The sequence below is a fragment of the Meriones unguiculatus genome, chromosome 15 (assembly GCF_030254825.1).
Source record: "Meriones unguiculatus strain TT.TT164.6M chromosome 15, Bangor_MerUng_6.1, whole genome shotgun sequence".
In the NCBI taxonomy this organism is placed as follows: Eukaryota; Metazoa; Chordata; class Mammalia; order Rodentia; family Muridae; genus Meriones; species Meriones unguiculatus.
Window position 1 is genome coordinate 4,323,103 of NC_083362.1, and position 14,165 is coordinate 4,337,267.

Sequence of the window (14,165 nt, forward strand, 5' to 3'; positions counted from 1 at the left end):
AAATACTGCAGCCACAGAGCTTGAGAGAAGGCTCAGCAGCTAAGAGCACCGTCTGCTCTCACAAAGGACCTCAGCTGGGTTCTCAGCACCCCCAGTGGGTGACCCCGAACTGTCTATCACTCCAGCTCTAGTGGATCCAATGCCCCCTTCTGGCTTCCACAGGCATCTCTATACTCATGCACACAGGCAAACAGACCCTGGCGTGGGTGCGAGTGCGTGTGTGCGTGTGTATGTGTGTGTGTGTGTGTCAGGTGCATGAACCTGCACATTCATGCACATGTGCCACACGATATATATGCATGTATGTATGTTCGTACGTATGTATGTATGTGTGTATGCATGCATCTGTAACTGTTTGTAACAGATGACTGGGGAGACAGATACAGAAGCGAACAGACGGCCAATGTCATTCCAGCATATTAAAATTAATCCGCACCGTGGAAGCTACCAGGACTCCTGTTGAAGTGAGCCCCTGCAGGCGCCTTGCCTGCCCCGGGGAGCTCTCGGGAGGTGGTTGGAAGGCTTGGCCTTTCCTAGGCAGGCGTGGGCTTTCCTCCTGGGTAGCCTGGAAGGAGGATTTGTGGAAGGTGCAGAGCTGAAGGCTGAGGGCTGAGCCCAGTTCCTCTCTGTGGCCCTCAGGGTCCTCCGGTACTCACTCTCTCACACAGATACACACACTCATCATTTAACAAAGAAAGAAACAAACAAATAAAGGAATAGCAGTCCTCAGCTATGTCTGGGCAGAGATGCTCCCAATATCCACCTGTGGATGGGTTTTCTTACCAAGCTTTGGTAGGCCAAGAGAAAACAAATCCTGCAATCACTCTTATTTGATTTTTTTTTTTTTTTTTTTTTTGCAATTCTGAGATTGAGCCTAGGGCTTTAAGTGTATTCAGCCGGCACTCTACTGCAAAAACATGCCCCCAAGTCCTGCACCAACTCTAGGCAAGAACCCTACCACTGAGTCACACCCCAGCCCCTCACTGGGGGATTCTAGGCAGGTGTTCTACCACTGAGCCACACCCCAGCCCCTCACTGGGGGATTCTAGGCAGGTGACCACTGAGCCACACCCCAGCCCTTCACTGGGGAACTCTAGGCAGGGGCTCTACCACTGAGCCACACCCCAGCCCCTCACTGGGGGATTCTAGGCAGGTGACCACTGAGCCACACCCCAGCCCTTCACTGGGGGATTCTAGGCAGGGGCTCCACCACTGAGCCACACCCCAGCCCCTCACTGGGGGATTCTAGGCAGGTGCTCTACCACTGAGCCACACCCCAGCCCCTCACTGGGGGATTCTAGGCAGGTGTTCTACCACTGAGCCACCCCCCAGCCCCTCACTGGGCCACTCTAGGCAGGGGCTCTGTCACTGAGCTGCACCCCAGCCCCTCACTGGGGAATTCTAGGCAGGGGCTCTACCACTGAACCACACCCCCAACCTCTCACCAGGGGACTGACTCTCCACAGCACTCTGCTGCTCTGTGATGGAACACTGACTACACACATTCTGAAAAGTACTCTATTACTATGTCTCCAACTCTCTTCCTGCAGTTCTCCAAAGCCTTACAACGATAAGTTTGAATAGTCAGGGTCATTTTTCCAGAAGCCTATTTCTAGCCCAAAAGTATGGCTCCCAGGTACCACCTGTAACAGCGACTCATTGCTGAGGGCTCCCCATCCTCTTAGCCTCCCAGGCAGAGTGGGAACCCCTCTACACTGCCTCCGATGGCAGCCCGGCCTCAGCTGGCAGAGCCCAAGGAGGGGCTGCTTTACAGCTGGCTAATCTGCATTTTGGAAACAGGGTCTCACATACCCGTGGTCACGCATGCATGCTGGCCTTGAGCTCTCCTCTCTCCTGCCTCCTCCGTGCTGGGATGACTAGCACACACCGCCATGCCTGGCAAGCCCACTGCCTCCTCTGCAGTTGGCGGACAGGCTCTCCCCTTCGCTGCCATAGTGTGGGGCTAGAGCGTGGGTACGTGACTGACAATGCCCAGCGGACACTGACTCTCAGTTAAGTTGGAGAAGGGCTAGCCCTGCCAATCAGAAAGGCCTACCTTCTTCAACTCAATGATTTCATCATACATGTCCTCCTTCTCTCTGTACACAGATGTCCCAGAGCCGTGACCTGCAGGAAGAAATGGACACACCTCTTAGGACATTGGGGGACGGTAGAAAGGATCCAGGGTTATACCTGAGGGGAAACTGGAAAGTAAATAAAACTATACTTATTTGCTTGTTTGTTTTCTAAAATAGATGAGTCTCACTCTAGAACTGGATTTCCCGGAGTCCAGGATGTCCTGCATCAGCCTTCCGAGGGCTGGGAAGACATGGGAGTGTCCTCCAGCCTAGCTTACTGAGGATGAGTGTGTGAGTGTGCGTGTCTGTGTATACAGCTATGTGTATTGTGATCCTGTGTTCACAGGGAGACCAGACATCGGGAGTCCTGCTCCCTCCTGCCTGATTCCCTCGACACAGGGTCTCTCATTAACCTAAAGCTGGGCTGGTAGCCAGCAAGCCCTAGTGAGTTAGTGCCGGGGGCTACAGAATCACCCCTGGCTCTTACTGCAAGCCATCTCTCCACTTAGCAGGTTATAAATCTGAAATATGCAAATAAGTCTAAACTGTAACCCTAATCAGTAAATTTGGTTTTGAGGGACATCGAGCCAGCTGTCACCATGTCTCCTTACTAGGACCCAGAGAGACCCACAGGCCCCATGGGAAAAACTAGTAAGAAACTCAGAAGGAACAAACAAGGAACCAGCAAGATGGCTTGGCAGATAAGGGTGCTTATCAGAAAGCCAGAAGACCTGACTTCAATCCCAAGGACCCACACGTGGAAGTGACTTCACACGTTGTCCTCTGTCCCCCACGAGTGCCACAGCACGTGCACAGCTCACGCACAAATAGGGAACTTAGATGTGACTCTGTTTAAGGAGAGTGATACAATGGCTTGGCCATGAGAACGCTCTTCATGAATCACTGTCCCCAGAATGCTCTAGAATGCCCTACTGATAGTTTGTGCATAAAGAAAAACAAAACAAAACAACAATAAAAAGCTCACCCCTCAATTGCTAGAGGCTTTCCTTTCTGCTCTCCGGGCTTTGTCCCTGGGAGCATACTCACCATGGCTGCCAGAACGCTTGAGGTCTGCCCTCTTCGCTTTCACGGCTTCTGTCAAGTAGTCAGGAGTGCAGCTGGGGGGATGGGTCCACGCGTGCTCCGAGGGATGTGTGGAGCTCAGGGGCTGGGTCCCACTTCCTGGTTTGAGTGTGCATGGGTTTAATAGGACAGGCACACACACCATCTTGGAAGGTCTGCTTCTCATCAAACTCCAGGGGCTTAAGGATGCCAGTGGACAGGGGTGCACGGCTAAATACCTAACAGCAGAGATCAGCTCAGAGAGCCCTGATCTGTCACGTGTGCCCACTGCCCTGCTGTGAACACTCCCACAGCTTCAGGTTTCCAGTATGACAAAGAGCAGCTCACAGGAACATTAACAGTCGTCTCCTGTGATCTGATAGGAACTGGCTCCATCACACTCCTGCCGCAGGGCAGCGCTGAGGTAACCTTGATCAAAAGGTGCTAGCGTGGCCTCAGTTGGGCCTGGGAAAGCCACCACTGAAATGTTCACGGTCTTAGAGAAGATCAATGGCAAGTTCCCTGACATCAGCCACATCTCACACTGATCTCAAATCATTTGCAAATTCTCAAACTCTGTCTCAAGCCAGAGCACCCTTCCACAGGAGAGCCACGTACCCTGTTTCGATCCTCCTCCTATCCACAGCTTCTGCGGGGTCAGAGACATTCTGCTACTCAGAGGCATACTTCCTGTTGTCTTCAGAGCACGCCAGGGTGTCACTTTTTTGGACTTGGAGGAGTAAGGTGACTCTAGGAAGGTAACACGAGGTTCAGAGCTGCGGAATCGCTGTGCCAAAGGCACAACAATAGCTAAATGCAACATTCAAAGGGTGTACTGACCCCAGGGGGCTGACTTCGAGATGGGATCTTACTGCATCACTAGGCCAGGCCAGGCTAGAAACCCTGGGTTCAAGAGAGCTTTTTTTTTTTTTTTTAAGATTTATTTTTATTATTTTAAATTATGTGGAGGTGTGTGTCTATGTGTGGGAGAATGCAGGTAGTCACGGCGGCAGAGGTGTCAGGTCCCTGGAGTTGGGAGTTACAGACGGTAGTAAGTGGGTGCTCTTTCTCTGAAAGGACAGAATGTGTTTTTAACCATGGAGCCATCTATCCAGCCCCTCAAGAGATTTTCTTGTCTAAGGATTTTGAACCAATATTGTTTGTTTTAACTTGGGGATGGAACCCAGGGCCTTATGCAAGTCAGGGAATGTATCCATGTTGCCACATCCTAGCCCCTCACTGAGGGATTCAAGGCAGGTAGCCTGGCCTAGGGTATTTAGCCAAAACTGCAGACTCCAAACTGCAGTCACCATACCTGGTTTTACAGTATATGTACATATATTTATGTACATATATAGTAACACATAGACACACATATATATATATCTATACACAAAAATACATTTGTACACATAACACACATACAATCACATTTCTCTTGTAATTTTTACCAGAAGGAATGTGCAGGGGCTGGAGAGGTGGCTGGGAGGTAAGATGCTTGCAGTGGCAATCATGAGGACCAGAGTTCAGACCCAAGCACGTACGAAACCAAGCAACAAGCAATAACTGCAGCTTTCCGGGAGCCAATGTCCTCAACACTTACTCATATACTCACAGAAACTCTTAAAGAAAAAGTGTTTTTTGTTTGTTTGGTTTTTGTTTTTTGAGACAGTCTCATTAGCTCTGTAGCAAGCCAGGCACGGTGGTACACACCTTTGATCCCAGTACTCAGGAGGCAGAGTCAGGTGGATTTCTCTGAGTTCGAGGCCAGCGTGGTCTATAAAGGACAGCCAGGGCTGCTGCATAGAGAAACCTTGTCTCAAAAAACCAAAAAGAAAGAAAAAGAAAAAGAAAAACAAACCCCATTTCACTAGCTCTGTAGCTCTGACTGTACTGGAACTCACTATGGAGAGCAGGCTGTCCTTGTACTCAGAAAGATACACCTGCTTTTGACTCCGAGTGATGGGATTAAAGGCGCGCACTACCACATCCAGCCTCATGTAAAATAAGTTACAAAGAGAGAGAGAGAGAGAGAGAGAGAGAGAGCTAGGCATGGTGGTGGCATCTTAGGGAGTCCAGAGGCAGAAGGACTCTGTGGGTACAAGGCCAGCGTGGTCTATAGAGGTCCAGGCCAGCCAGGGACACACACTGAGACACTGTCTCCAGAAACCAGGAAGCAACAGCATCTGCTGCCAAGTCTGTGGATCTGTTTGCTTCCCAGAAGCCGCCAGGTAGCCGGAGAACTGACTCTTGAACCGACTCTCTGACACCTGCACCCATTCAGGGTACACGGGTCGCCCACACACATACACACAGGTAAGTCAGTGCAAATCACTGTTGTTTTTAGAAGAGGAATTTGAAAATGTGAAAATTCCTACTGAAGATGTAATCCTGCTATACTGAGACATGTACTATCTAGTTAGACTTCAGATAGCTGTATATATTTTTTGCATAGTTTTGACCATAGCATACATACTGTTTACTCCTTCAGCACTGAGTTTCTAATGTTGCCACAGGAAGAGTATTATTTTATTATTATTGTTTTATTTTGTTTTTTTCAAGGCCAACTTGGCCATCCTGGAAGTTGCTCTGTGGACCAGGCTGACCTTGAATCCACGAGATCCACCTGCCTCTGCCTCTCAATTGCAGGGATTAAAGAAGCATACCACCACACCCAGACAGAAACAATCTTTTAATATTTGCCAGACGGTGGTAGCGAAAGGGAAGTCTTGTCTTGAAAAACCAAAATAAATATAGCAAAAGAATACATTTTTTTGTTTGTTTTTGAGACAGGGTTTCTCTGTGTGGCCCTGGTTGTCATGGACTCACTCTGTAGATCAGGCTACCTCGAACTCAGAGATCCGTCTGCCTCTGCCTCCTGAGTGCTGGGATTAAAGGCTTGTACCATCACGGCTCAAAAATAAAAATGTTTTAATATTATATTTTTAGTCTAGCTTTTAATGGCTGAGACAGCTCTCCAGCTCAGTATTTTAATCTTTATAGAGAAGAAACGAGAAAAAAATTTCCCAGGGCATTTGTCATAATAAAGAAAGTGTTTTAAAATTTTTATTTTACATAATTCATTATTTTACGTGCACTATGTTCTATCTGTATGTTTTTCTTTTTCAGATTTATTTATGTATTATGTATACAATGTTCTGCCTGCATGGACACCTGCATGCCAGAAGAGGGCACCAGACCTCATTATAGATGGTTATGAGCCACCATGTGGTTGCTGGGAGTCGAACTCAGGCCCTTTGGAAGAGCAGCCAGTGCTCTTAACCTCTGAGCCATCTCTCTAGACCCCTGCATGTATGTTTATGTGAGGATAATGGATCCCCTCGAACTGGAGTTACAGTTTTGAGCTGCCCATGTGGGTGCTGGGAACTGAATGTGGGTCTTCTGGAAGGGTCTTAATGACTGAGCCATTTCTCCATCCCTTAGAACTATTTATTATTATTATTATTATTATTATTTAGAATCTCACATCTTTAATTATGTAAGAAAAGACAAATTCATGCAAAAAGCAAAGGTGTTCATGTAACAATTTTGTATGTTTAAAGGAGCTGGGTTTGGCAGCATGTGTCTGTTAGCCCAACTGCTCAGGAAACTGAGGCAGAAAGATCAGGAATCCAGCTTGAGCTATGAGACTAAAAAAATCACACACAACACACACACACAGAGGAACAGGTCAGGTCCCTACAGGTTTTAGGAAACAAGTACAGGACTTGACATCTATCACAGAAACTCACGTACAGACTAGACTGACGCATGAGCCACTGGGCCCTGGAGCACTGTGACACTGACAGCCAGCAGGAGGCCTTACTGGCAGGGGGACCAACCCAATTTAAGCACTGTCGTCCTGATAAATAAAATGTTGCCTCTTGAGCCACTGCTAGGGACAGCAACAAAGCTGTCCCTGTCTTTTTTTTAAATGATTTATTTATTTATTATGTATACAATGCTCTGCCTGCATGGACACCAGACCATTATAGATGGTTGTCAGCCTCCATGTGGTTGCATTGAGCCCGTCTTTGTCCTTGTGAGGATGAGGAAGAGAAGGGCCATAGCAGAACAAGCCCAGAGATCCCATAGAGATGAAAGGCACATATCTGTCCCTTCCATGTGGGAACATACAACCCTCCCTAGGACGGGCTCACGTGTGGCTCGTAGAGCAATCCCAGGTCAGAAGCACCCTTTTACAGTGGGAGACGGCTCAGTCTGTAAAGCACTTGCCTTCCGAGCACAGAGACCTGAGCCCACACAGTACCGGGCAGGCGCAGCGAGACACGCCTGCCATCCCAGTTCTGGGGGAGCGGGGGCGGCAGGCCCTGGGGACGCCCTGCGGCAGCCAGTCTAACCTAACTGGTGAGCTCCAGACTTAACTAGAGAACGAGTGTCAGAAAACAAGGTGGACTGCACCTGAGGAGCGCTGACACGGGCTTCTGTGCGCACGTGCGTGTGCAGCCTGCAGGTGGGTGTGTAAGCGCGCACATGGGCTTCTTTGCAGCTCAGCTGTGCCCTGACTCTGAGAAATCCAGAGCAAGGAAATGCAGATAGAAAGCTCATGGAACAGCGACCTGCACAAGGCTCAGGGACAGCTCAGCAGCCAGGGACACAGGTCTGGAGCCCAAGGCCACTGAGTTTTCTCCCCCAGCCGCACCAAAAGAGCAACATCCTTCGGTTTTTCCAGGACACAGGGTAAGGCCATTCCTGCCACAGTCAAGTCTGAGATGAGGGGACAGCAGATCTGTTTAGTTATACTTACTTGGTGATGTGGGAGGAGGTTTCTGGAAAACCTTTCTTTTTGTTTTCTGAAAGAAAGAAGAAGCAACATGAAGCATGCTAGGCTCCCCTCTCTGATAGGGGACTTTTCCATCCCAGAGGGACAAAGCTGTTTGAGTTCCAGAGAGGAGGGAGAGGTAAAAAGCACAGGTGTTCGTTTCCAGGCGGGCTACAGAGGTTCCTCTTGGGTTTCAGTTTCTGTTCTCTGACACCAAGAAAGGCCTTGCTGGGAAAGCTCACTGCATTCAAGAGGGCAATGAGAGAGACAGGCCCTGATGGACAGCCTGCTTGGGCAGACCTCCAGGGGGTCTGAGGCGCTCCATAGTGTGGGTCCTACACTACGGGAGAGCCAGGGCTGGCTTGTCACTCTCCCTGGTGGCACATGCCTTTTTGTTGTTGTTTTGAGACAGGGCTTCTCTGTGTGGCGTTGGTTGACCTAGACTCGTTTTATAGACCAGGCTGGCCTCAAACTCAAAAGATCTGTCTGCCTCTGCCTCCCTAAAGGCTGGGATTACAGGCACTAGGCACCAGCCACCAGCCACCATCACACACCTTTAATCCCAGCGCTTGGGAGGCAGAGGCAGGCAGATCTCTGAGTTCAAGACCAGCCTAGGACAGGAAACCTTTTCTTGGGGGAAAAAAAAAAAGGCAGGGGGAAGGCCTGTCTCCTGTACTGCCCTGATGCCTGCTCTGAATGGCAGAGAGCACTTATGTGCCCACAGCAGGTGTGGTAAGATGAATCCCTCATAAGTTAGTCCATGGCAGATTCCCCACTAAGGAAGAGAAACCCACAAGGAAAAGGAAAAACAGTCCCCAGGGCAACCAGACACCCGGAGCAGTCCAGTGAAGACAAGGTCCTGCAGCTTCTAGGGCTGGGCTCCTCTCCAAGCAGCATTCTTAGGGCTTCGGGCTGGGCATGTGTCGAGTCCTTGCTCCCCGTCTGGTGGAAACACTGTCCTCTCTGGCCCAGAGACTGGACTCTATTGGGACTTGTTAGGAGACCCCTTCCACACCCAGTGGCATCAGGAAACCACCTCTGTGGTGACTATCTCAGGCTCATGTTCCTATGATGTGAAGCAGAGCTCCTGGCTGTGGACACACATGTATCACTTTCTCCCAGACTGAAACGCTCCACCCTGCAGGGAAGCTCCTTAACCATTAAGGTAAACAACACAAATAGCTCCAGGAAGTTCCTGAAACTCATCAGATTGACTAGGCTCCTCCCTGCCTAAGGAAGCAATCAAAGGGGAGATTCTGGGACCAGACCTTCTGCCTGGGAAAGGTCTAAACTACAGTCACTTGGAAAGGTCATTCTTTGACTGTTGGGCTTCCCCCCAGCTGTGCAGTGAGCTCCAGGTCCCCAGCTTGTGAGCTGTCACCCACGCTGGGGTAGGTGTTGGTATCCCAGCTGTCTTTGAGTCATTTCTGCTCCTTAACCCATTCGCTGAGCTGCACTTTGGTGTATCTGTGCTTTGGTCTGTTGTGGGATCCAGTTTCCTCAGGAAAAGTTTCATCATACAGTAACACAGTACTCCCTTTTTGGGGACAATGGCATGTGAGGCTTCTTAAGTTGCATCCCTTCAGCACTTGTGTACAGAAGGAATCAAGTCTACACTTAGGGTAACCTCTTTGGCATATTCACTAGGCGAGCGCTTACCATGCTTCCTTTGCTCCTCAGCAACAAAGAACCCATGAGGCTAGCTAATCCCAGAGGGCACCGGGAGTGTAGTTCCAACGCAGAGTGCCCGCCTAGAGTCCCCCAGTGAGGGGACAGGGCATGGCTCAACAGTGTACTCTAGTCTGACTACTTCTGCCAGTTTTCTCGACTAGTACCCAGCACTCTGGGGATCCAGTGTGAGCTGCTGTGTGGGAACAGGGCGCTGCATCTGTGTACTCTGCAAGGGCAGCAAGTGCTTTGAATCACTGAGCCATCTCTCTAGACCTTCACAGTTAATCGATAAAGCTAGCTTTAAAGAATAAAGTCAGTTATTTACTATCTTGTTGCTGCTGCTGCTGCTGCTGCTGCTGCTGCTGCTGCTGCTACTGCTACTGTTTGAGACTGGGACTTAAGCAGCCCAGGCAAGCCCTGAACAGGCTCTGTAGCAGAGGATGACCTTATACTGATGTGCCTGCCTCTGCCTCCCAAACGCTAGGATTATAGGCAGGCACCTGGTGCCAGGTTTATGCAGTGTTAGAGGTGGAACCCAGGGCCTCACCCCTGCCAGGTGAGCCCTCTACCAACTGAGCCACCTTCTCGGCCCGTGAGATTGATTTCTAACAATAGATAAATGAAAATTTAAACACGATAACCTCAATTACTTAAATTTAACAGACGGAAACGGCCACACCTGAAGCAGCTGGCACCTGTGCTCTGCGTCTGCTGGCACCTGGGGATGCTCTTTCACACGCACACCCAAGGAATACTGACGGGGGGGGGGACTGTGGTACTCACCGTCTCAACGTCAGAATCAAAAGTGATCGCAGACAGACTATCATCTCCCTGGAAGAAATGCACACACGGTCACTGGAAGGTGCCCACTTGGGGCGTCAGCCGCATCTGCACACTGCCTGTCCGCGCTGCGGCAGCACAGCTCAGCACCGCCCACGGGACAGCCCAGGGAAGCTCCACCCCGCAGTATAACCCTGATCTTCAGAGAGCACGGGTGGGGACGAGGGGGCTGCCTCCGTCGGAACAATGCTTGCTGATCAAGCGTGAGGATCTGAATTCGATGCTGTGCTGGGGGTGGGGGGTTGACGCAGGTGAACCTCTGCGGCTCACTGGCCAGCCAGCCGAGTGTGAGACCCTCCCTCAAAAAGAGGGGTGTGTTCGGATGACGCCTGAGGAATGTCATGTGACATTCTCTGGCCTCTGTGCACACCCACAGACACCACACACACACACACACACACACGTATGAAGAGGAGGGAGTGTGGGGGATGGTGAACGGAAGGTTCTGCTTGGCCAAGTGACTCCACACCCACAGAAGTATGGTGGGTCCTCAGGTCTACTGTGTGTGACTTTGACAAAGTTCCCAATGCGAGAAGCACTCCATTCTCCACTGTTTCTGCATTCTGACTTTCTCATCTTCCATTCAAAGGACGGTGATGCTCTCTTGCCCATCTCCTGGCGGAGCAGAGCAGTTTTGCAAGCATATGTTTTAACTTCATTTTTCCTGTTTGTGTTTGTGTGCCTGAAGGTACCTCGGATGCCAGAAGAGGGTGCCTGGAGGTGACAGGCAACTGGGAGCACCCTGACATGGGCGCTGGGAACTGTGATACTGAGAAGAGGAACTGCCCCTAACCACTAAGCTATCTCCCCACTGCCCCCATAACTTATTTTTCTTTGTATGTGTCTACATAGCTGGTGTGCTCATTCGTGTATGCGTGTTCACGTTTGTGTATGCACACTCGTGGAGGTCTGACTTCAATTTCTGAGCCTTGGAAGTACGGGCAGCAGCCATACCCATGTGGCTTTGATGTGGGCTCTGGAGGTGTGAACTCCCAATTGAAGTGCAAGGCGAGCATTGTACCCACCAAGCCTTCTCCCCAGGCCTTGGTTACATTTTGGAAAACACACACCTCCTGGTGGAGCAAGCCTGTAATCCTAGGATTTGGCAGGCTGAGGCAGAGGGAGGCTGAATCTGAGGCCAGCCTGACCTGCATACAAAGTCTGACCATTTTTTAAAACTCCAGAAAATGCTAGCAACAAAGTTAATGGTAAAAGTTACAGAACAGTGGAAATAGTGATGTTTTCAAAACGTATGTGGAAAGGACACGTATGAGAAACACAAGTATTAACTGGGTTTCTGTAGCTCGCCAGCGTATGGATAATTAGCCAAATGTACTGAAATGCAATGAGTTTTCTCGCCAGCGTATGAATAATTAGCCAAATGTACTGAAATGCAATGAGTTTTCTTTGCAATAACAACAGAAGAAAGTTTTAACGACGGCATGGGTGGCTCCTGTGTGTGATTCCAGCACTCAGGAAGGCGGAGGCAGGATCTCTGTGACTTTGAGGCTAGCCTGGTCTACGAAGTGAGTCTGGGACAGTTAGGGCTCCGAGGAGAAACCCTGTCTAGAAAAACCAAAAAAGAGGAGGAGGGGGAGGTGGAAGAGGAGGAGGAGATGATTTTAACTTCTTAAAGGCCTGGAGACAGAGTTCAGTGGACTAGCCCAGTGAGGGGCTGGGGGCATGGCTCAGTGGCTGAGCGCTTGCACTTGGACGGGGCTGGGATCTGACTCTGCAGTAAAGTGACTGTCTGGAATCCCTCAGTGACCAGAGTCGGGGAGGCTCATCTGTATCGCTCTGGCCTGGCACGAGGGTTTCAGTTCCAAGCAGCACACACAAACAGAGATGAAGGGACTGCTCCTGAAGACGTGTTGGGACCGACCTCTTAAAACCAGGCTTGGAAAGCCTCCTCTGGATGGGCAAGTAGGAAACCCCCGTTGCTCTCCACTGACCAGAAATCAGGGTACCTCAGTTTCCGTGGAAACTCCCACGTAAGTCCCTTGGCCCCTTGATAAGTCACTTCCACCAGAGCCAGGTCCCTGGATTTCTCCCATCAATCCTTCTCAGGCTGATCCCAGCGGGCTTGCTTTCTGCCACTTTCCTGCCCCGAGGCCTTTGCATTGATGTTCCCGCCAGCCCTAAGCCTGCACCAAACTGCTTCCTACTTGTCTTCGAGACTGGGGACATCAGCCTGTTGCCCCGTCCTAGAGCCCCCACTGGAATGCACAAAGTTCCCTTGGTACCGGAACGCACCGGGGGCCAGGGGTAGTCCACCCGGTGCCCAGAGAACGAGAGCCTCTCCCAGAGAGGCCGCTCGGACCCTCGGGCTAACTACGAGGGTGGGATGGGGTAGGCCTTCTTCATTGCCCGGGATCGCTCCGGGGCGTCACAGGAGGGCAACCTGTTCCAGCACTTACGAGAAGAGCTCGTCACCAGCCGGCCGCGGCCTCAGACCCGCAGCACGCGCGGGTGGCCACAGTCCCGGGGGCTTCCTGGAAGCAATGACCTCCGCGAGCGCAGGCGGGAGCCACAGGTTGCTGGCGCGGGCACGGTGGCGGCCGACGCCCGGGGCTGGCTCTTGTGCGGTAACAATCGGCCTGCCGGGGCTGGCTGCCGCCGTGCGTCCGTCCTCCTTCTGACCCAAGCCTCCTTACCGTCTCCGAGGCCAGATCTGCTGTGCCCTCGCTCATTGTCGCGGCGCTGCGCGGCCTCCCGGTCGCTGCGAGTTTGGCCCTCAGCGTGGGAGGCCTGCCAGCCACCCTGCTACCATGGCAACCGTGCCGCGGCCACAGGGCCCCGGATGTGGTCCTTCCTCCGGAGCCCAGCGAACCGTGTGCGCGCGCAGCGTGAGCGCGGGCGGAGGGGGGCAGCCAGGTACCGTCCCCGGGTTGCACTGCACGGCTTCACCTTGTCTCTTGTGGGGTTCTGTTGTTTTGTTTCTTGGTTTCTCCTGCACGCAAGGCTGGCTGTACCTCGAGCCACGCTCTAACTACAGGAGCCCGAGTTGGGTTTCAGCAAACGGTGGCTGCCCCTACGCAGTCCAGTGGGCAGAGGTTCTTGGGTCGCCAGGCTGAGCGGACACAGGGGACAGAGTGCCAGGCACCGTCCTTAACGATTGGCACCTATTTAAATGTTTTTTTTTCCTCTAAATAAGCCGAGCTGTTGGCTCCCTAATTGTTAGACGTGGGGTCTGGCGCCTTGAGGAAAAGAGTGCCCACCCTGACTGTCCGTGGGCGAGCCCCAGCTGCGGTAAACCCCAGCTGACTGGTTTTTGCCGCCCAGGCCAGATGAGGAACACTTCTGTGGCCCAGCAGGCCAGGGGTAGGTGTAAACACAGCGTCTCATTTGCGTCAACGTCTTCCTGTCTCTGCTCCCTCAATGCTGGGATTACAACTGTATAGCACCTACCACTAGGCCCGGCTTTTCTTTATTTTTTTTCTTCTGCGCCAGTGCCGGGCTCCGCCTTCAGTTCGTGAGTGCACCGCACTCCTCAGCTGGGTGCGGCTGTGCACGCCTGTAATCCCAGCACTTGGGAGGCAGCGGCGGGCGGGGCTACAGAGCTAGTCCAGGAGAGCCAGGGCTACACAGAGAAACCCTGTCTCGAAAAAACCAAACCAAACAAAAAAACCAAAGCAACAAAACAGCTCTCCGCGGTTGGGTGACATTGAAACACGAAGCGCGGTACGAGGCTTCACGAGTAGTCTTATGTACTTGGAATTTTTTTCCTTTAG

At 51.4% G+C, this 14,165-nt stretch overlaps 1 protein-coding gene across 8 annotated transcripts in view; it reads right to left on the bottom strand.

Moving 5' to 3' along the window:
• The window catches only part of Iqce (IQ motif containing E), a 43,225-nt gene extending 29,379 nt beyond the window's left edge, over nucleotides 1-13,846 (bottom strand). For 2 of the 8 annotated variants that reach the window (XM_060368011.1, XM_060368010.1), the window contains exons 1-7: nucleotides 13,089-13,846; nucleotides 10,378-10,425; nucleotides 7,909-7,954; nucleotides 3,759-3,890; nucleotides 3,126-3,260; nucleotides 2,057-2,127; nucleotides 437-565 (exon numbers count right to left, since the gene is read on the bottom strand). In XM_060368011.1, the coding sequence (XP_060223994.1) occupies nucleotides 437-565; nucleotides 2,057-2,127; nucleotides 3,126-3,260; nucleotides 3,759-3,890; nucleotides 7,909-7,954; nucleotides 10,378-10,425; nucleotides 13,089-13,124 (597 nt within the window). In that variant the 5' untranslated portion in view covers nucleotides 13,125-13,846. The other 6 variants (XM_060368012.1, XM_060368014.1, XM_060368013.1 and 3 more) reach the window with 6 other exon arrangements.
• Between the last annotated feature and the right edge of the window lie 319 nt (nucleotides 13,847-14,165).